The sequence below is a fragment of the Mesitornis unicolor genome, unplaced genomic scaffold, assembly GCF_000695765.1.
Source record: "Mesitornis unicolor isolate BGI_N332 unplaced genomic scaffold, ASM69576v1 scaffold6687, whole genome shotgun sequence".
Lineage (NCBI taxonomy): Eukaryota > Metazoa > Chordata > Aves > Mesitornithiformes > Mesitornithidae > Mesitornis > Mesitornis unicolor.
This window is the reverse complement of record NW_010197013.1, coordinates 1,540-23,170: the sequence shown is the minus strand read 5'-3', so window position 1 is coordinate 23,170 and position 21,631 is coordinate 1,540. Positions and strand designations below refer to the sequence as shown.

At 39.6% G+C, this 21,631-nt stretch overlaps 1 protein-coding gene across 1 annotated transcript; it reads left to right on the top strand.

The window, feature by feature from the left end:
* Positions 1–993: 993 nt before the first annotated feature.
* Positions 994–20,571, top strand: LOC104543942 (trafficking protein particle complex subunit 9; the record flags this gene model as incomplete). Its single annotated transcript, XM_010188662.1, has 6 exons — positions 994–1,577; positions 12,275–12,420; positions 13,688–13,816; positions 17,239–17,265; positions 18,645–18,766; positions 20,446–20,571. Coding segments are annotated over exons 1-6 (1,134 nt in total), but the record flags the coding sequence as incomplete, so codon positions are not given.
* Between the last annotated feature and the right edge of the window lie 1,060 nt (positions 20,572–21,631).

The window sequence follows — 21,631 nt, the reverse complement described above, 5'->3', positions numbered from 1 at the left end:
GGTGGGGGGGCGGGCGAGGGGACTGACACTAGGGGGTCTTTGCCGGTAGTTAGGAAGGAGCCCCTTCTCCTCAAACAGCTGCTTTTCTGCCACCTGTGCTCCCGGGCTCAAAGCTTTTTCTTCATTCTGTTTGGTAAAGCCAATATAATGTCAGTTTATATCTGTGCTGCGGTTTGTTTGTTTGTTTATTTGTTTTCTTTCGGTTGTATGTACGTTTTAGAGGGTGCTTTGGGGCTGAAATTCACCAAGGGATGTGTGTGGTCCAGGAGGTCTCAGAGGAGATGCGAGCGCTGAGCAATGTGCGTCTTCACTGACGCCACAGCTGCAGTACAGTAATCAATTTTAGATAGCTCAGGGGAGAAGGGATTCTAAATATAGTTACCTATAAAACCAGAAAGCTTTGCCTGGTCCTTCTGATGCACCTGCGCGTGTTTTGAGAAAATGACTTTTCAAAAATAAAGTGTTCTGGCCCTGATTCTCCTCTGCGAGCACTGACGGTTGTATGAAGTTTGGTGTTTCATCCCACCTCACACAATTTTCCACATTTCCCCAAAGTGTGCTGTGGAGACAGCCTGGAGAGCTGGAGTCTCAAAGGACATCTCTCCTCTTGAGGTGGTGCTTTAGCAAGCCTTTCTTTAATCTGGCTGTGGTACAGAGACTCTCTACTGCCTCAAGCGTGAGGTTGGCTTGTCCAGCTGCACAGTGAATGGGAAACACTTTCAGTTGAAAAAAACAACCCCTAAATTACAGGTTTTTGCTTGTGGCCATACTGATAAGAGACTAAGAGCACTCCCTGTGCACAATGTAACTTTGAGTAGGCTGCATGACTGAAGATTTAGTAAAATAATGGAAGTATTGGTATTGTAGCACCTATCTACAGGCTGCAGAAGTGTTTAGTGTCCAAGTCCTGGTTTGATTCAGCAACCGTGTGTTGCTTCTGAATGTTAAAAAATAATATACGTTTTTCTTTTACTAGCCTGCAGCTGGTGCAAAATGAGTGTTCCTGACTACATGCAGTGTGCGGAGGACCATCAGACTCTCCTGGTTGTGGTTCAGCCCATTGGCATTGTACCTGAAGAGAGCTTTTTCAGGATCTACAAGCGCATTTCAGCAGTGAGTCAAGTGAACGTGCGTGACTCTCAGCGTGTGTTGTATATCCGCTATAGGCACCATTACCCGCCCGAGAACAACGAATGGGGGGATTTTCAGACACACCGGAAAGTTGTGGGGCTGATAACTATTACGGACTGTTCGTCTGCAAAGGACTGGCCTCAGACTTTTGAAAAATTCCATCTTCAGAAGGAAATGTATGGCTCTACTCTCTACGATTCCCGGTTGTTTGTCTTCGGGCTCCAAGGAGAGATTGCGGAGCAGCCCCGCACCGATGTGGCGTTTTATCCCAGTTACGATGAATGTGAAACCGTGGAGAAGAGAATAGAAGATTTTATCGAGTCCCTCTTCATAGTGTTGGAGTCGAAGAGGCTTGACAGAGCCACTGATAAGTCTGGAGACAAGATCCCGCTCCTCTGCGTTCCATTTGAGAAGAAGGATTTTGTAGGTCTGGACACCGACAGTAGGTAAGCAGCTTTTTTTGTCACCTCACAGGTCTTGAAAAACATATGTGGCAACTGCTAACCTGTAGAATAAGCCTATTTGGAAGGACAAAGTGTACTTTGTTACAGCAAAGCTTGTGTGCTTATCTTATTGTGTGTGGCTGCTGTAATTTAAGATAGTTTAATTTGTAGTCTGACTATATCTGATGTTTTGAGGTTTTATATATATATATATGTTTAATGTATGAGGCTAATCAAATAACAGGAAGAAGTCACAGGAGAGGTTTGATAGGTTTTGCTATAAAGAGACTTTTTGCTGGAAAGCTTAAATTTGTTTATAGATATACAGTGTCAATAAATTAAATTCATGTAGATGAAAAACAGTTTTATATTATGTTGAATAATAGATGACTAATCCTACTTACTCTGTTGGGGTTATTTTTTCCTTTAAGGCTCTGTCTACTTTTTCATCCTATGAAGCAATGATCAGTTATTTTGGTGACTTAAGTTCAGTGTCTTTCCATGTCTGCCATTTTTACTTAATTATTTGATATTCTTGACCCATCTTGTTTTGCTGCCGTTCTTCTCACAACTGTTCTCTTTTGTTTCGTGTATGTTATAGTTTATTTTTTGTAGTTGTTGTTTTTTTTCCCCATCTTTCCTCCCCAATCATCTGCATGCTCCACTTTCAGCTTTGAGTTTTCCATAGTTCTTGTGTTAGGGATTAGTAATTCTGGCTTGTTAGCTACGGACAGGTTCAAAATCTATTTGACTCCACTGTTCGTCATCAAATCCATAGGACAGAAGCAACCCCCTTCCTTTTGTCTTGGAAAAGGCAGAGGTGTGGAAACCCTACCAAAACACGCAGTATTGTGTGGGTATAGTATCTTTTGCATCTGCTAGGGATGTCGGCAGTGGTTATTTTGTGTAAAAGCTCAGAGGTATCCAGGCGGGCTTGGCCAAAGCTGTCCAGGCACGTTTGTGAAGCCTTCTGATCATGTTAATCAGCTCTGCCTGCAAAATTAGTCCTAGAGTATCTATGTAAGAATGTGATACACTGGAAGAAAGTATTCTAAGTTTCTAATTAGTTTGAAGCCCTCCAAGGCCGCACCTTGAATACTGTGTTAAGTTTTGGACACCACAGTGTAAGAAAGACATTGAGGTGCTGGAGAGGGTCCAAGAAACAAAGCTGGTGAAGGGTCTTGAGAATAAGTCCTATGAGGAGCGGCTGAGGGAGCTGGGGTTGTTTATTCTGAAGAAAAGGAGGCTGAGGGGAGACCATATCGCCCTCCACAACTGCCTGAAAGGAGGGTGTAGAGAGGTGGGGGCTGGTCTCTTCTCACAAGTTACAATCAACAGGACAAGAGGAAATGGCCTCAGGTTACACCAGGGGAGGTTTAGGTTAGACATTAGGGAAAATCATTTACACTGAAATGGTTTTCAAAGACTGGCACAGGCTGCCCAGGGCAGTGGTGGAATCACCATCCTCAGATGTATTTAAAAGCCACCTACCTATGGTGCTCAGGGACATGGTTTAGAAGTGGGCATGGTAAAGTTAGATAATGGTTGGTCTTGATGATCTTAAAGGTCTTTTCCAGCCATAACAATTATGTGATTTTACGATTAAATGATCTTTGGTTGCTTGAAGGACCAACAGTGTTTTTCTCCCTTGCTCCTGGTCCTCTTTGCTGATGAGCAGTTGAACTTGCTCTGACTTGCTCACCCGATGTTGTTACTCTCTCTGTGTTCTGGTTGGCCCCTGCACTATTCAACTTTCATTAGTGGTATAAATTATTTCGTTATTGTTTTTTGTACTCTGCATGGGTGGTGAAGTTTTGTAGGCTAGACAAGCCTTTTTAGAATCTTGGCTTTAATTTACTCAGCTTGGATGAACTTTGGCTGAATGTAATCACCAAGATTTCCTGTTCCAATTAGCTAAGAAAACTACAAATCTTGGCCAAGAATCTCAAAATCAGTATTAATTATCCTGTTTAATTGTGTCTTCTAAATAGCATGCTTCCAAATTGGACTTTGGAAGTCAGTTCCTTACATAAATTGCTTATTTATGAGCAGTGGCTGTGTGTTGGCAAGTGGAGAAATATTTCCTGTGAAGCTCTGAACTGGTGAGGAGCTCAAAGAACAGCGAGTACGTTTGTCTGCACATAACCAAGAAGGTATTTTATGCTGTTGTACTGAAGAAATGAAAGAGATGTAGTGTGATGGTTGAATTCTTCGCAGAGTGGAAGGTGTATGAGCCTGGTTTTGTAAACATACGCATTTTTAAAGATTTAAGCACTGGTTCAGGTGAATACCAAATGGTTTTTCAGTTATTCTAGATCGATGGAGGTACTTTAAGTGTTTGCCCTTAACTGCTCAAAGAAAAGATGTTAAATGTTCTAATCTTTCCTCTTTCAGTTCAACAGTAGGGAAGATTTTCAGCTTTATTTTGCTGTGGAGTTTGTACTCCTGGTTGCTTTGAAACTTGGGATTTATATATGAATAGCATAAGCAAGCTGATTTAAAGGTCTTTATATTCAGTTTAGGATTTTGTATGGATGACTAAGAAAATACTCTAAATGTCCAGACTTTTGTCTTTATATTTTTGAGTTGTGTCACAGAAAGGAGAAATTTATGAAATCCCAAGTAAATGACAGAAAAAGAGTTGTCTTTGATTGAGTTAGAAGTACATATGCATAGCATAGCTGAGCTTCTTGGCACAGGGACCTTTCTAAGGCCCATGAAGTGTGGTTGAACTAAGATCAGTTTATGAAACAAACTTACACTTTCAGGCCAAAGTTTTTAGGTGGGAAATGGTACTGTGTTGCGTGTTATTACTTGGTTTTTTTTATTGTAGCCTGTTCTCTTTTGCAGTGACAGATTCCCTAAATAAGGGGAATGCATTGCATTAAGTCATCGCTGCGAGATACAGGGCTACAGAGAGTTAAAAAAAAGGGTTAAAGGCAAAGAATATCCCTTTACTCTCTTTGATATACCCTGTGTCCCTTTAAAAAAATTTTTTTGTATATAATGTACCCTGACCTCCCAGTCAGTGTACAGCTGGTTAAAAAGCACAAATATTCCACATTAAATAGGTGAAAGAGAACGCATGCTCTCTGTGCTTAGGACAGAGATTATCTCTACTGCTGCAGTTGCAGATGTCTACTGAGGCTAAATAAGTGTATTTTTTCCTGTAACTTCTAAAATTAAAGTGAAATTTCACGCTGTGTAGCAAAGGTCTCATTAGCTGTAGAGTGCAGCTGTAACCTTGAGTTTAGGTTGACACATTGAGTGTAAATATGTTAAGAAGTTACATGGGCATAGTAATTAAGATCACAGGATTTGAAGACTCGTTAAAACTACTGAACTAGTTTTGTATCTTGAAAGAGACTTTTCTCCAAGCAATTTATTGTAAAATATTAAGGTTAATGCTTATGTTATTATCAGGACTAGATACACAGAACTGATCTCTCTCACCCAGTTCGTTATACTGCTGTTAATTTGATTGTGTGATCAGAGTTCAAAAATTAGGAAGCTGAATGCTGCACTTGAAATAAAATAATTATTGAAAAAAGGTGGAGCTGCTGCTTGTCTTCTGTGAGTTGCTTGCAGAAGAGACAACATTCCCAGCACTGTTCTGAGATGACAGTATACACAAAGCTACTATATTATTTGTGTAGAAGAATTTATTTTGGCTGGTAGAAAACTTTATGTATGAAAAATACTGGGGTTAAATCTTAAGAAGCTTTGAAGAAAGATTATTCTGTTAAATACAAGTTGTAGGACTGGGAGTCTGCCCTTGGTTTAACTCCTAAAGCACTCAGCAAGTAGATGATCTTGGCAAATCTGTTAATATTCTTTGTTTTCTTTATTTGTGAAGTAGGTAAAATATCTACATGGTCACAGGGCTGCTGAGGATAATTGGAAAAGTCTCTGCAATCAGTTGTACTTGAGTCATTTGTAGAGACTGGGAGACTGATTGAAAAGAATGGAAATGCATGTTCTTGTGATGATACAAAGGTCCTGCAAACTTGAAACTAGGAAACATCCTTGTCAGAAATCCTATTTGTTTAATTTTTCTATTTGTTTTCATCTAAAAATTTAAACATACTCATGTACGATTATAAATCTGCTTGGGTAAGCTCATTTTAATGTTCTTTACATCAGTTTGCATCTTAGGTTCTTTTCTTTTTAATATTGGTAAGGCAGAAATTTAAAACTATTGAGTGATGAGAAAGTAGGGCTCTAAATATTATAGATGTGTTTTTCTCTACACACTGTCGTAGATGGGATTTGTTCGCTGATTATCGAAGTTTGATATCTCAGTATGTGTATGTGGCTGTTAATTTTCTTTTTGTTCTCTGTCTTTCTAATTTTTATTTTGTTCCTTTTTCCCCCCCCTTCTTCTCTCATACTGCCCTGTGAGTTTGTTGTTGGGTCTAAAAAGGTAGGCTGTGATTGCGTCTCTTTCCAAATAGTTAGCTTTCTTCCATGTACTGCCTTTTCCACTCCGCCTTCATCGCATATTTTAGTGTTGCTTTTTTTACATTTCTTTTTTTTCAGTACACACAAAAATAATTGCTGCCTGGAGCCTCACTACTGTGGTTGACCCCTTTTGGCGCACTTGGCAATTATATTTGGTAGCAATGCTGAATTGTTTTGTAGGACACACATGATTTGCTTAGGCGGCTGCTGGCGTCTGGAATTTGCTTTCTTTTTTAAACTCCAAAGCCATGAAGCTGTTGCTGCCTGTGTTTGGTTTCCAAAGTCAAAAGTTCTGGCAGTCGATTAAACGCCGTAGCTGTGTCTTTTTAAGGCTGGATGATGTTATGATTGGTGATAGCTGGAGTTCTGCATGCTAATCAGTATTAGCAGGATTTGATGGAAATTTTTGTTGAAGCACTTTGCATGAGTATTTCTGCAAATTCATTTTGCATGTTTCTTCTTTTTGAATTTAGCCACTTTGAAAAGTTGAGAATCCAGAAATTCCTTCAAACCTGTTGCTGGGTGGTTTGTAGCAAAAATAAATTCTGTCTTGAAATATAATATTGTTGCTCTGAATTTTCCGTAAAATAATCTTGGGATCCTAGAATAGAGCTGGGGATGAAGGGGTAAAACATGTATCCTATGTAGCAAATGAGGTAGAAATGGAAATGAGGTTGAGCAGCGCATTTGGGTTCCTGGAAAAGGTTTATTGTCCTCCAGTTTGAAGTTGTAGTGGTCACCGATGGTAATGATGGTGGTTATTATTCTGAAGAGAACACAAAGAGTGTGTTAGTACCAAATGAACACAACTAACTTTAGAGAATAAGATTTTAAACTGGTTTTGTAGTCATCTGTATGTGCATGTGTGTTGAGGAGAGGACCTTCTGAAGAGGAATTTGTTTGTTGTCAGATAGATGAGGATTAAACAGTAGAGAGCCAAAATAATTCACAAGAGTTCTAATAAAAAATAAATTACAAAGAATATATCTGTAAGCTTCTCACTTTCTGCTTTCTGGCCAGATTCTTCAGGTAAAGCTATGAAGCAAAACTAGCTAGATATTAAAATGAATAATCATAATTTTATGCTGATACATAGATATATATACATATATACTTATATATATGCATGTATGATTTTTTCTGTTTAATTTTCAGCCCAGCATGCACTGAAGAAACTACCAGTAACTTAGACATGCTTTTAATGACCAGATATGGTAGATACTAGATTTCTTTTTTTAAAATATGAAGTAAATTAAGTTTTGCTGTCTGTGGAGAGTAGGTTTCATTTCAATGAAATCTTTGCCTTTTGTCTTTTTGGAGAAGATCAAATTCATTGCACTTAATTATGAGCACTGTATTAAGACACAGTTTATACATTTGCACTGTGCAAATTCACTGTAATTAGTGAAAAAAAGTTTTCTGGGAGGATGGTGAAGGCTTGCGGGGGCTGTAGGAGATAGATCCTGTGTTGGCATCACATTTAAGAGCCTAAAAGCAGGTGAAATGAATTCAGTCTTTGAATAATTAATAGTAAACTTCTTCTTCACTGGGAATGCATTATCTGTTTATACACAAGGAGAGTTTCTAGACGAGAAGTGTTTCCTATGAACAATGTTTATTGATGTCTACGTGTACAAAAAGCTAAAAGCAGTAGAACACTTTGGATCTCACTGTCATTCTGAAATGCAGAGGTTAAACCTGACTTGTAAATAATTTGTACTCCGCTATACAATAGCGATTCAAGATTACAAAGTAACTTTTTGATGGAGGTTTTTCTCTATAATCCAAAGCTCAAATTGGAATCTTGGTAAGATTTTGTGCCCTTCCATAGTTCGTGCAGAACAGCTTTAGTTTTCACTTTGAATTTTATTGCCTTTTATTTTCTGAAAAAAACCTGTAAAGTACATCCTTGTTGAAAAAATAAAATATAAGAAACATTGCAATTTCTTGACATATCGGAAAGATTTTTATAAGGGTATTGTATGTGCTTCCATATATCTTCTCTTTTAGTTTAAATTTCTGTCCTCCATCCATATATATATCAGTTACTTTCTCTTCATCTTCTTGACAAGCTACTCCTTTTTTTCTGAACCAGCTACAAGAAGTAAGACATTATTTGGTGGCAGAACACAGTTGTTGTTCTTTGGACTATGCTTCTTTTTGTTGTAAAAAAAAACAAACAACCAAACAACCCCTAAACCAAAGCAAGAACCTCAAAAGCAAACAAACCAGGACATTATTTGGTGGCAGAACACAGTTGTTGTCCTTTGGACTATGCTTCTTTTTGTTGTAAAGAAAAAAAACAACAACCCTAAACCAAACCAAGAACCTCAAAAGCAAACAAACCAATAACATGTAATTGTTATTATTATTACTACCATTTCTCCTAGCCTTTCTGCCTTGACATCTAAAGGAAATAAATTAATATGCTTATTCCTACCCTTATACTTCATGTGTTCTGTCCTTCTTTTCTTTTTCCCCATTACAGACTTCATGAAGACTCTGTTCAGATGTTATAAGAGATTATTTCAGTCACGCTTTAATTCATCTCAAGGATCCTCTGGGAATTTATTTGCTGGGGAAAAAACCCACTACCCCCAACCCCATTTCATTCCGTAATCATGGCATTTGCTCTTATATTCAAGTCCTGCTCTAGGGTGTAAAAAGTTTAGTATCTGGAGAATGGATACTACACTGGGGATTTTTGTTTGTTTGCTTTAAGTTGTTAGGTTCAAATATGCTAAGTATTTTCTAAAGATATTTTGGTGAATTTATTTTAATTGAAAAAGTATCACTACATCTACTAAAAGCTATAAGTGTAGATCTGTGACAGTCAATCTGAGATGGTTCTTTGTATTTTTGGAAATCCCTTTTACCCAGCTTCTTTGGATATGCTTCATATATACAATAAAGAATGACATTGACAGCAATTTTTTAATTAAATAAAAGTTACCTGAGAATGACATTTTTAGTTCATACAAAGGATTCTTTTTTTCCTTGGTGTGAAGTTTGGACAATGAAACTGTATGCCCCTCTGTGTATCTATATACTTAAAATATGTTGTTAGAAAAAAAGGATATACTGTTGCAGTAATGTAGATAAATTAATAAAATATCAAAGTTGGTGTTTAATTTTTCTCAAAGAAAACAATTTTATAAGGTAGAGCAGGGACATTCTTTCCAGGGAGTGCTTTTGCAGGAGAGGGAGCAGAGTTACTGATGGTCAGGAGAGCAGCATTGTTCTGAACTGTGACTTAAAATCACAAGGTGCTTTGAAAACACAATGTATCTCACTTTGTTACGCTTCTTTAGCTGCAACTTATTTAAAAAAAAAAAGAAAGAGTAAGTTTAGTGTCCTTTTGCATGGATTTGTGCCCAAGTTGCCTTTTCACTTGTATGTCTGTTCAGTGTTTTCAGTAGGACTTCATTGGCCTTGGTTATTAATTTTGTTTGGGAAAGGAAAGAACTTCACCATTTATTTTAATACGTAAAAGAAGGAGTAGCAAGAGAAAGTGTCAGTTCTTGTCTGAAGTGATAGTGGACGTGTTGGGTCTGTAAGGGTGGAGAAGGACGAAGAAAGTAAAGAAGGTGAAGGCTTAATTAATTCTTTCAGTAATTAACTCTTTAAAAGAAAAACGTGGCAGTTTCATGGACAGCGACATTTCTTAAAAGACAGTATTTCTTCACCAGTGTAAGCAACTCGTTATCTTTTACAAACCATGGGAAGCCAACGCTGCGCTGCGAGCTGAGAGCAGTCTGAGGCTTGTGAGGCCCCCGCTGGGTGCCTGAGGGGCGTTCTGGGCCCCCCACACCCTTGGGCTGTGTGTGGGGAGGGACCGGGCCGCAGGGCTCGCCAGAGGGAAGGGGCGGGACAGAGCTCGGCGGTGCCGCCTGCCCTGCGGCCAGGGGAAGGCGCGGGAAGCCGCCTACAACCGGCCCTGGGGAACGCAGCCAGCGCCGGCAACTGAGGGAGCGCAGGAAGCGGCGCTTGAGGGGGGCGGTTCAGGAGTTTGCGCGGGAAGGGCTGCGCGCTCCGCCGCTGCTCGCTCTGCTCATCCTCAGGCTTAGGCTGCTGCCCAGGCGGTCACCCCAGGTGGCTGGTGCTGTGCGAGCCTACCCAGCAGCTTGAGGCTCCGAAGGGCTCATCAGACTGTGCCATGAGGCTGTCAGAATGTGGTGGTAGAGATCGGGCAACCTTGCCCCGTGAGCCTGGTGTGAGCTACAGGAGACAGTGAGTAGGCTGGGCTGTGCTGAGGCTCCGAAGGGCTCATCAGACTGTGCCGTGAGCCTGTCAGAATGTGGTGGTAGACACCGGGCAACCTTGCCCGGTGAGCCTGGGGTGAGCTACAGGAGGCATTGAGTAGGCTGGGCTGTACTAGGGAGAGGGAACAAGAAACAGGATTATTTGAGACTTTGCAAGAAGAAATCCGAGGGCCCTGAGACACTGACCTCCAAGGACTCCCAAAGAGCTTCAAACAGCATAGACAGAGCCTTGGAGAAGGAGGTGCTGTGGTCTCTGGTGACCCACAGAAACTTCCCATCGCTTCCCTCCCCTTCCGCACATGTACCAACCAGCAACAGATAGGAAGCCTTGGAAAAGGACAAAAACCATAAGCAAGATTCACAGGGAGAAGCCACAGCAGCAGCACGTAGTAAAAGCTGCAAAAGCACATGGCTGGTGCTAGCAATGGGTCACTCTGCTGAAAGACACCGAGACACCCATCTGCTGGCCTGCTGTACAGCCAAGGGTAGTTTGCTGCTTGCCAGCAGCCAAGATCTGGGATGTCACAGAGAGATGACTGCCACAGCTGGTTAAAAGCCCAAACTGCTGTCCCCTACATTTCCTGGACAAGATCAAGCATGACTTAAGAGCTCTGGGGATGCAAGTGAAAGGGACAAGTGCCCAAGTGATTTTATTCTCTGTTTTGCCAGTTGAGTAGGGGTGCAGGAGAGGTTGACACATGATACAGATCAATATATGGCTGGTGGTGGTGTCAGGGCTTTGGTTTCTGTGACCACTAGTCACTCTATGATGAATATAGACTATTGTAGAGAGGTGGGATTCACTCTTCTAGAAGAGGAAGGAGAATCTTCAGTAGCGAATTGGCCAACTTAGTGAATCATCCTTTTAACTATTGAACTTGGTGGGTTAGTGTCCAAAGCTGTGGCATGTGCATATTCGTAAGCAACAGGGTGAGTGAGCACACCTACCAGAGCAGTGAGGAATGCTCCCCAACCCTCTCCAAAGGCAAAAATCCTAAGTGCTCCCATCTCAATTGCATGTCTACCAGCACACACAGTCTGGGTAGCAGACAGGAGGAACTGGAGCTCTGTGCCCAGTCTGAGAGTTATGAAATCATGGGAATGATAGAAACTTGGTGGGAAAACTCACATGGCTGGAAGGCCACAGTGGATAGCAACAAACTCCTTTGGAAAGATAGGAAGGGAATAAAAGGGGATAGAGTTGCAATTGCTGTGAAAGACAAATTTGAGTGTATGGAGGTGAGCTATGGAGACCACGAAAATTCTATCAAATGCCTTTGCATCAAGGCCCTGGGTTCTAGAAGAGCTTATATACTCAGAAGAGCTTCAATATACTCAGAGCCCAGCTGTGAGGGACTCCATGGGAAGCATGTTGTTGTGAGTGCTGGGAGTTATTCAAGAACAGGCTTCTGGAAGCACAAAAGCAGTCCATCCCCTACCAAGGGAAGGAAAAAGGCAGAAAAAGAGACCTCCCTGGCTAAAAATGAGCTTTTGGGTGTGCTTAAAAGCAAAAAAGCATGGTGTCTACAGAAAGGGAGCCAAATACCCATCAAGTACTACGAGAACCTTGCTTTGGAGGCTCTCGAGATGTAATAATCTCATTTAGGCTTCCTTTCCCTTTAAAGTTTGAACCAGATAATCTTTCAAGGTCTCTTCCAACCTGGGCTATTCTATGATTCTGTTTTGTTTCATTTCTGACAAGGGTATTAAAACAGTCTGAAGTGCAGTCTTTTAACTTTATGTGACTCTGTCTGTGTAAATGCTAAGTAGCCAAAATATGGGATGCTTTGCTTTTTATCACTATATCCTCTAATTGTGGGTTCTTTTGCATTTTATACTTGTTAGAATTCGTGCTGGATGTTTGCTCAAAGATTAAATTAATGTTGATCTGCTGTTAAGGAGGAAAGAAAACTGACTTTATTGCCTCAAATAAGGCTTTCCTGTAAGTAACTGTAAATTGTGCCTTTTATTTTGCAGGCACTATAAGAAGCGTTGTCAAGGCCGGATGCGGAAACACGTTGGTGACCTGTGCTTACAAGCTGGCATGTTGCAAGATTCCTTGGTGCATTATCACATGGCGGTGGAACTTCTGCGGTCTGTGAATGACTTCCTGTGGCTTGGAGGTAGGATCAATTCATGAGAGCAAATCAATTAATTGGTTGCTAAAACCAAGTAAATCAAACTCTCTTCTGTAACTTTTATGCTGTATTATGAAAATTGTTTTGGAGACCAAAATCTGAATATCAGGTGTGGCTAAGAAGACAGTAAGAGTACTGTACTCAATATTCAGCCTCAGGGATGGGCAGCTTTTTGGACTTTATACTGCTGATCGTAATTCTTTGAGCTTGGCTGTCCAGCCTGTTTTCCACCTACTTTTTAGGCTGGCTATCCAAGTCTTATTTCATCAATTTAGCTGGCAGTGTGCTATGGGACACCAAGTCCAAAGGTCTTGTGAAAGCGAAGATGTACAACATCCATTGCTGTTCCTTTGTCCAGTGAGCTTGTAATCTCATCATAGGAGGCAGTGAGGTTGCCAAGGTGTTATTTATCCCCAGTAAATTGATGTTTGCTGTTCCCAGTCACCTTCTTGTCCTTCATGTGCTTGGAAATGGCTTCCAGAAGGATTTCTTTATAGCTTTGCCAGGGAGCTGAGGTTGACCTGTGTGTAGACTCCTGCGTCTCGAAGGAGCGTGTGATGTTTCCATTTGTCCCGTCATTAGAAACCTCCCGCAATTGTCATGACCTGTTGGAGATGATAGAGTGGCCTTATGTTGGCCAACTCTTTTGACATCCATGGATGCATCTCACCTGGCTTTGTGGATTTGCATCCAATTGGATTAAGTGCTACTTTGTCTTCCTCTGCTGTGGCAGGTGTGCACTCCTGCAGATTCTGCTTGTGGGCTTGGGGACCTGGGAGGTCTGAGGTAAGTGCTACTTTGTCTTCCTCTGCTGTGGCAAGTGTGCACTCCTGCAGATTCTGCCTGTGGGCTTGGGGACCTGGGAGGTCTGAGAATAAAGAGAACCACAGAATCATTAAGGTTGGAAGAGACCTCCAAGATCATCAGGTCCAACCATCAACCCAACCCCACCACGCCCACTAAACCATGTCCTGAAGTGCCACATCCACGCGCTTCTTGAACACCTCCAGGGTTGGGGACTCCACCACCTCCCTGGGCAGCCCCTTCCAGTGTTTGAGAGTGTTTCACCTTACAAGTGAAAATGGAGGTAAAAAGGACATTGAGTATCTCAGGCTTTTCCATGACCTTTGTCACTAGGTCTCCAATTTATTTACACATAGTTTGTGTTTGTGTAAATAGACTTTTATACATGGTACTGTACTTCTTGCAAGTATCTCTACTGATCTGTTGGTATTTTTTGTTTATTCTCCAGCTGCTCTTGAGGGATTATGCTCAGCATCAGTCATCTATCATTATCCTGGTGGTACTGGAGGTAAAGTTGGATCTCGTAGGGCACAAGGAGGTTCTCTTTCTGCTGAGGCAGGCAACAGACACAGACCAGGTAAGCACGGGATTTGGTTTTTATTGTTTGCTACCACTGAGCATCTGAAAATTTCCTCCCTGCTTCCTAACTCTGTAAAATTATACTGATGACAGGATAAACTGGAGTTAGGAGTGTATTTATTTTTAATTATTTTTACATGAATGACTTTTCTGCTGCTTTGGTATTAATGTTGACATGTGCTTTGCATAGAGTTGCAAAGCTTTGATCTCTTTGTCTGATTGTTAACAATGTCTGTGTTAGTTTGAATTTTGCCAGAGGACATGCAGACAGTTTTCGTAAAGTACAAACAGCGTGGCAGAGCTGCACATACTGAGAAGAATAAGTTAGGTACATTTATTCAGAGATGTTTTGCCATTCTAAACGCAACCTTCAAAGAGATTTGGCTAACTGAATACCAATAGATGAACATCATTTTTAAGATTTAGTATACTTTTTCTAAACTCACATTCATCATATTAGTTATGCAACCTGTATTAACATGGGTATGATAGCCATTCCTTGAGAAATGGCCTGCTTAAACTATCTGAGGAATTATTAGGATAGTAACAGAGATTAAAAAAGAGAAAATATCATTAAGCCTGCGGTTCACCTGCATCTGGAATACTGCATCCTATTTCAGTTTCCCTGCCCAAATAGGGTGCTTGTGTTCCCCATCTTCCATTTTTCTACTGGAAGGAGGTTGCAGAAGGGCAACAAAGATGATCTTGGTATGGTTTCTGTACAAAGAGATGGCGATACAGACCAACACAGACAGAAACCACAGAGCTCATGCAAACACAGCACTAATTCTGCTCCCCTCTCTGGCTGATCAGGATGAAAGCCTGTGGGTAGTATGGGTCCCTCCAGGAGCTGGTTTTGGTCCCTCAATCTATCCAGTAACTGGCTGCTGGATCTCCAGGTCTCACCAGTTACTGGCACCTGGACCTACAAACCTCCAAGACCCAGAGCCCCATTCCAGTTGTTGGTACTTAGACCTAGACACACACACATTTACCTTATCCCTCTATTTTTCCGTGTGTGTTCCTCCCTAAACTGCCTTGATCCCTTCCTTGCCTTTGGTTTGTCCCCTAAACATCCCATAAGAAACCTTGTGCAATGCCAAGATGTTAGAATTATAGAATCACAGTGTGGTTTGGGTTCGAAGGGACCTTAAATCTCCCCCAGTCCAACCCCTGCCATGGGCAGGGACACCTCCACCAGCCCAGGCTGCTCCAAGCCCCATCCAACCTGGCCTTGAACACTGCCAGGGAGGGGGCATCCACAGCTTCCCTGGGCAACCTGTGCCAGTGTCTCACCAGCCTCACAGGAAAGAATTTCTTCCCAATATCTAGCCTAAATCTCCCCTCTTCCAGTTTAAAACCATTCAATTATTCTATGGTATGATTCTAGAACACCAGATAATTACGATAGTAAAATTATTTTATTTCAGGAGAGAATACTAATTTTATTGCATAATATCTTCATTAATACCTCTGCATTTGGTCCCATGACCTATCAGTGCATTTTATGTTGGCTACTATGGTCTAATTTCACACAGTTACTAACATTTGTCCACTTTTCAACAAATATTTAACAGTAGGTGTTGCAATTTGTAATGGTTTCCCCTTGTTTTAAAGGAGGTAACAAGTCACAGCTATCAGAATAATTGAATAAAATATATTTTGAGTACATTACTGCTGCTTCTCTATTTAAGTTACCTTGTAATTCAAGGTCCTGTTTGCAAACTTGTTAGCATGGTCATATTTAAAAAGTATTTTAGTTTCACATGACAAGATTTTCCAAAGGAATTTTGTGTGAAGGAAAACTGATTGTAGGTTTTTTGTGCCTGTACTTCAGCCTTGACAGGATGAGGTTTCTTGGTACACCTTTTGTGCCCAGTCAAGAGGAATCCCTTTCTCTTGAAACACCTGATTTCCACCATTTGCCATTTTATGCTATTGCACAGGGTCTGACTGCTCAAAGAAATGTTGTGGTGCCTGCTTTATGTAGAAACATATTTGGAAAGAGAAGCATTAATGTAATCTCTCTTTGTATAATATAGAGCACAAGTTTAAGAGGGTGGTGGTTTCTTATCCTACTAAGCAGAATTGCAAAGTATTTCATACCTATCTGTAACCATCACAATATTGTCTGTTTTTTGTTGTTGTGTCCTTTAACTTCTTTTGAAATTTTTGATAGGAATAGTTAATTCAGAAGAGAATTAGTTGGTAACACGATGTTTAAAGTACTTGTCTGCTGGAAGGAGACATGGATCCTTGCCTGCTCCAGAGACAGGTTTCTTCCTCGGTCATTGCAATGAGCCCTTGGACTGCCGTGTCTTGCTGGTTGTGGAAAGAAAACTTGTGCATTTTAAAGAAATGTGACTTCTCACGTTCCTAAAACCTTTCATTTGTAGGGGAAGAGCTTTAGGCTGTGTCCCCACGAACAGCTGGATTTGTCCCTGTGTGAAAGAGGATTTTAAGTTGCTTAGTTCCTGTTGGCCAGGAACCTGGCCATGGTCTGTTGGTTACGCAATTTGTATGTTGTATGTTGAATGTTGAATTTAGGTTGCTTTATGCTTAGTTTTGGGTTTCTTTATTGTGTTTTAACTATTTGAAGTTCTAAACTCTTAATTTTGTCACCAGAGCTTCCTCTTTCCCCAAGCAGAATTTGGAAACCTGAGTGAACTGCTGGAATCTTTCTTTTTTTGATCTATCTCCAGCTCTACTTCTGTAGCCTGGAGTTTGAGTAAATCAGCCAAAGGGAGGTCCTGTCTCACTCATAAAGCAGTCAAACTTTTTGTCTGCTTAACCCTTGATCTTAATTTTATTGCCATGTTTAATCAAAGTTTAGGTCAAAACATTGTTATATATCTGAAAATCCAACTTTGTGATACTCTTGGTGACTATTTTATGTGAATAGTCTGGCTTGTTGGGTTGGTGTGACTCAGTTATTCGGAAAAGTTGATGGAGTCAAATTAATGACGTTTCAAAGGGATACAGTAACTTAAATGTTATTCCAGATTATTGTGTAGATTAATTGAGCTCTTACAAGGAGATTTAGGTACCATAGGACCTGGTATTACAATATGTAAGTGAATTGTGATGGAAACACTTGCCAAGTAAAACAAGAATACCAAAAAAGGAGAAAAAGGATATGGCTTTACATTAATCACTGAAAATTCTTCAATTCTTCTTGCTGTGTCTTAGAGTTTGGTGCAAGTTTATACGATTTTTACATTTATTTTTTTAACAAAATGAGATTTTACGTGTGGTGACTACTTGAATTATAATTGGTAGTCCTTCAAGATATTGATGATGATCCTAATAAATCTTGAACAATTTTGTTCAAGCCTGACGTTAATTATAAAACATGATGAAAGCTTATTTTGTTGGCTATATTTGAGGCTGAAAAAAAATCATTTTTGTTCCTCCTTTCAGGGGCACAAGAAGTTCTCATTGATCCAGGTACTTTCTTTTCATGCATGTTTCCAAAGTCTTTTCATTTTACTACTTGCATTTGTTTTGCATTTGTGTAGATATTTACTGCCACTTGCTAAAACCAGTACTGGTTCCTGATGCTTCAGGTTTTGGCTCTAAATCCTGAGGAAGCAAAGAGACTGAAGGGTAACTGGTACGAAATAGATGATGTAGTTCCTGATCGTGTCCCTCTAAATTCCAATCAAGACTTTTTTTTCTTGAGTAATGAGGATTTTAATTTTTTTTTAGTGGTCCCATGTAGTCTTGTAGTGTCTCTTTCAATCATCACTAACAAAGATTTGGGTCTTAACTTCCATAAAAACCCTAAAGTGTTAATCTATAAAAGTGCTTGGTCTGATTCTTTAAGGTTGACAGACATTAAAAAGTTGCTTTAGCATTTCAGCAAGTGAAATAACGTATTTCTGAAGATATAAAGGGAGTAGAAAGTTCTCTTTCGCAGTAGTTTTTAACTGTTTATTGAGAGTTAGGTCCAGCTCTGAAACACAAAGATTCCTTTGCAATCTTAGTGAAGAAACCTCTTGGAGAGAGAAATTACCATAGAAATTTAGGCATGTAATCCTACAGATTAAGTAACATGTAAAAAGACACAGAGCCTTGCCAAACCCATTGATGTATGTTTTCAATTTTATTACATTAACTCCGCAATAAAATTAAATTCTAGAAATAAAATTTTCATGTTCTTTGTAATATCCCAGATTTCCTTGACTTATGTTTCTGATTCTTATCCCTTATGTATGTAAAGTCTCTTTCTGTCTCTCATATTCTTTCTTATATAAGAAAAACAATTTCTTACAGCTTTGTCTGAGCCTCAGGTAATTTTTTTTTTTATGTGGAAGGCTCAGATTTGGTGGCCTTAGTTACAATGTTACACTTGTTCCTTTGTGATCAGACACAGAGAAGTATTTGTTTTAAGTGATTCCAGGAGAAGGTCACTGTTCTAATATCCAGTTTATAAAAAATAATCACTATTTTCCTTAGGTGAGCTTTAGAAATACAGTTTTTATGTAGAACAAGGAATAATTCAAAGATTAAAATTGCATATTCAGACGTGGCCGCAATCTAATATTTTATTCATAGTCTAGAGACTCAGATAAGTGTAAAAGATTATGAATATATTTGGCTTTTACTAAGTGAAAGACTGTTTTCTGCTTGCTGGATTATGACTGAATCCATTTTTCATTTGCAGTTTTTCATTTGAAAATAACACAGTAAAGCAGAATTAGTGTTTTCTAGGTAGGGTGCTGTATGCTTTGGTCAAACCTCCAGCATATCCTAATTTTCTTCTTAAATATTTTTTTTATTTGCTAGAAGCCCTTCTGCTCACTTCTTACCCTGTTCTGTTCTAGGTGCACTGACCTCGAATGGTATAAATGCAGACACCAGTGCTGAGATCGGACGCGCCAAAAATTGCCTTAGTCCTGAAGACATCATAGATAAATACAAAGAAGCCATTTCTTACTATGGCAAGGTAATACTGTTTATTTTTGAGAAACTTCACTGAAATTCCTCTGAATAATGAACTGCTGTAGCTTTCATTTTCAGATTGCATGTGCAGTAAAGTTTGTAAAACATATGATAACAGAAGAAATAGGAGTAATTTATACTAGTGAAGCTTTAATCACTTTTTAATTTCAGGTTTCTTGTTTGATACTGAAAGTTTCTTTAGACTAAACTGTGAATGTGATGTGACATTTCCATCTCTGTGTTGAAGGGGGACTCTTCAAATCAAACAAGATAAATTAATTGTGTGCATGAGTTAATTTATCAGGAGCTATGAAAGGTGATAGTTTTGGAGATAATTTGAGATAAATTTGAATCCATCAGTATGACAATAATTCTCAAGTAGACACTCAGCTTTTTATGTTACCTTAAAGTTGAGTTGCTCATCTAGAAAGATTATGATTTCTTTCAAAATTACTGGACTTGGTTGGACTTAGGGCAAGATATTTCTATTTTAATGATAATAATATATGTTACGCTCTCAGCGAGTAATAACTGTGCTTGTCTGCAGCTTCACTGGCAAATAATGAAGAGCTCTGTCTTGGGACTGATTTATAACTGTTCAAGACAACCATAGTTAGCTTTTATCTGTTCAAGAGCTTCAGATAGAGTAACTCCTAGCTTTAATGCTGAAAAAGCAGCACTTTCTATGTATTTTTTGTTATCAGTGAGATTAAGAAACTTTTGTAGCATCTTCTAGAATGGATTCAATCTCCAATGATTTGGGTTTTGCTGATATAAATGCACAAGAGAGGAATGCAACTGCTTTGGTGGAGTAACTTGCATTTTGTTGTGAGCTTTATTTCCCCCATTATATTTCAAACATGATAAATACCTGAGCAGTGTTTAAGTTCAGGAGGACATAGGCAGACTCAAATATCCAATACCAGTATTGTTTGAGGAAATAAATAAATCAGATTATTTGTCTAGATAATTGCCTGTGTTTGTTGTCCAAACTCAAACAGATCAATGTGCATCTACATTGTCTCCTGCCTTTCTTAAGCCAAGCTGAATAACTGAGTCTTTTGCAGAGAATGTTTTGTAAATAGATAGTAGAAAACTCGCAATGGTTTGTAATTCACTTGCCATCAGTGATAGTGTTTTAACTAAATAGGAAGTTGATGCAATAAAAGTAAAGTTCTGTTGCTACAGCTTCCTGTGCTAGAGAGTGTATTTTGTAGTAAGTAAAAAAGGCAAGATGAATTCTTTGTTTATTATGATAGAACAGTTTTAGGTGGTGAGGAATTACTGTAAAATTGGCCTTTTTGCTTATATACCCATTACACTGTGAGGGTAGAATTTATGTCCTTGTTGCAGACACACCACCCACACCACCATATACATGAAGTTATCCAAAATGATACCAGTATCCCCAACTTTTCTCCTCGTCTGAATGCTCTGTGCTGTGTCTCAAAATAAGAAGAGTGAGCGAAGAGGCTGAAACCTGTTGCTTTGCATAATAACATTTTAGATGACACCTTAATTTTCACTTGGGCATACATTGATATTTTAACAGTGTAGTCACTAGCATTAAGGAATTGCTGGGTTTGGAAGATGTGACAGCTGATTTATGTGTTGAGCAGAAATACTTATCAAAACTAACAGCTGCAAAACTCCAATATTATTTTAATTTTCTCCCCCTTCAAGTACAAGAACGCTGGTGTGATTGAACTGGAAGCCTGTGTGAAGGCAGTGAGAGTCCTTGCAATACAAAAAAGGAGCATGGAAGCCTCTGAGTTTCTTCAGAACGCAGTTTATATCAACCTTCGTCAGGTCGGTGTGGGAAGTCCAGTTACTTTTCTCTTCTCGTTTGAGGGGTTTTATTAAGTGTGAAAGTTACTTAGATTCAAGGGAGTCCAGTTTATTTTCTGTATCACTGCCTTCCTTCTCACCAGGACTTGATCTCTGAGGATTTTCACGTCTGTGAGGCTGGTTCAAAAGGTATTCAGAAACATCATCTAAAAACATGAGGACTTAGTTTGAGATTATATTGGTTTCTATTCTACTGGTTATTCTCCCTTGTGGAAAAAAAAATCCCATTGTTGTTCTATTTTGATGTTGTACTGGGGAAAAATAGCTGCTTGGGACAGATCTGTAATGGGTTTTTTTTCTTGATTGTATTTTGCTCAGTGAAACTGTGAGCAGATAAGGAATGGCCTGTTGCAAAGTGAGCTTAAGAGTGTGTAGTGTGAAGTCTTGGTTAGGCCAAATCAAAAAGGAATTCAGAGGAGAAAATCAGGATTTGAAACTGTGAGAAAAAAGCTCAGTGATGCCACTGAACGAGAGCAAATTTATGTGGGTAGTAGAATACTTTCTCATTTCTTTTTCTCATTTGTGGAGAATCCTTTCTGTGGAGTCGATTTTCTAATTACTTAATAGACTTAATAATATTAAATATTTAATTTAATAAAATGCTAATAAAATACAGCACCAGTGAAAGCAGGATGGTTACACTGAGAGGGGGAGTAGGCTCTGGGAGCAGAATGATGGGTGAGACCCTTCAGAGGTGACAACTGTCAAGGAACAAGAGCCATCCCTAGCAAACTTTCCAGTTTATAGTATTTCCTTTCTCTGGCTCACCCCATTTCATCTCGCTCCTGATGTGTTTGCAATCAGCTTTAAAAGCTCCTGAAGTTCATCAGAAGACACCTGACTCTGGTGGATTCTCTAGGAGAAGTAACTCTCAGACGATTGTGCTGACATTTGAGAGAGAAAACAACAATGATCATAGAATCACAGAATGGTTGGGGTTGGAAGGAACCTTAACGCTCATCCAGTCCAACCCCTGCCATGGGACACCTCCCACTAGACCAGGTTGCCAAAAGCCCTGTCC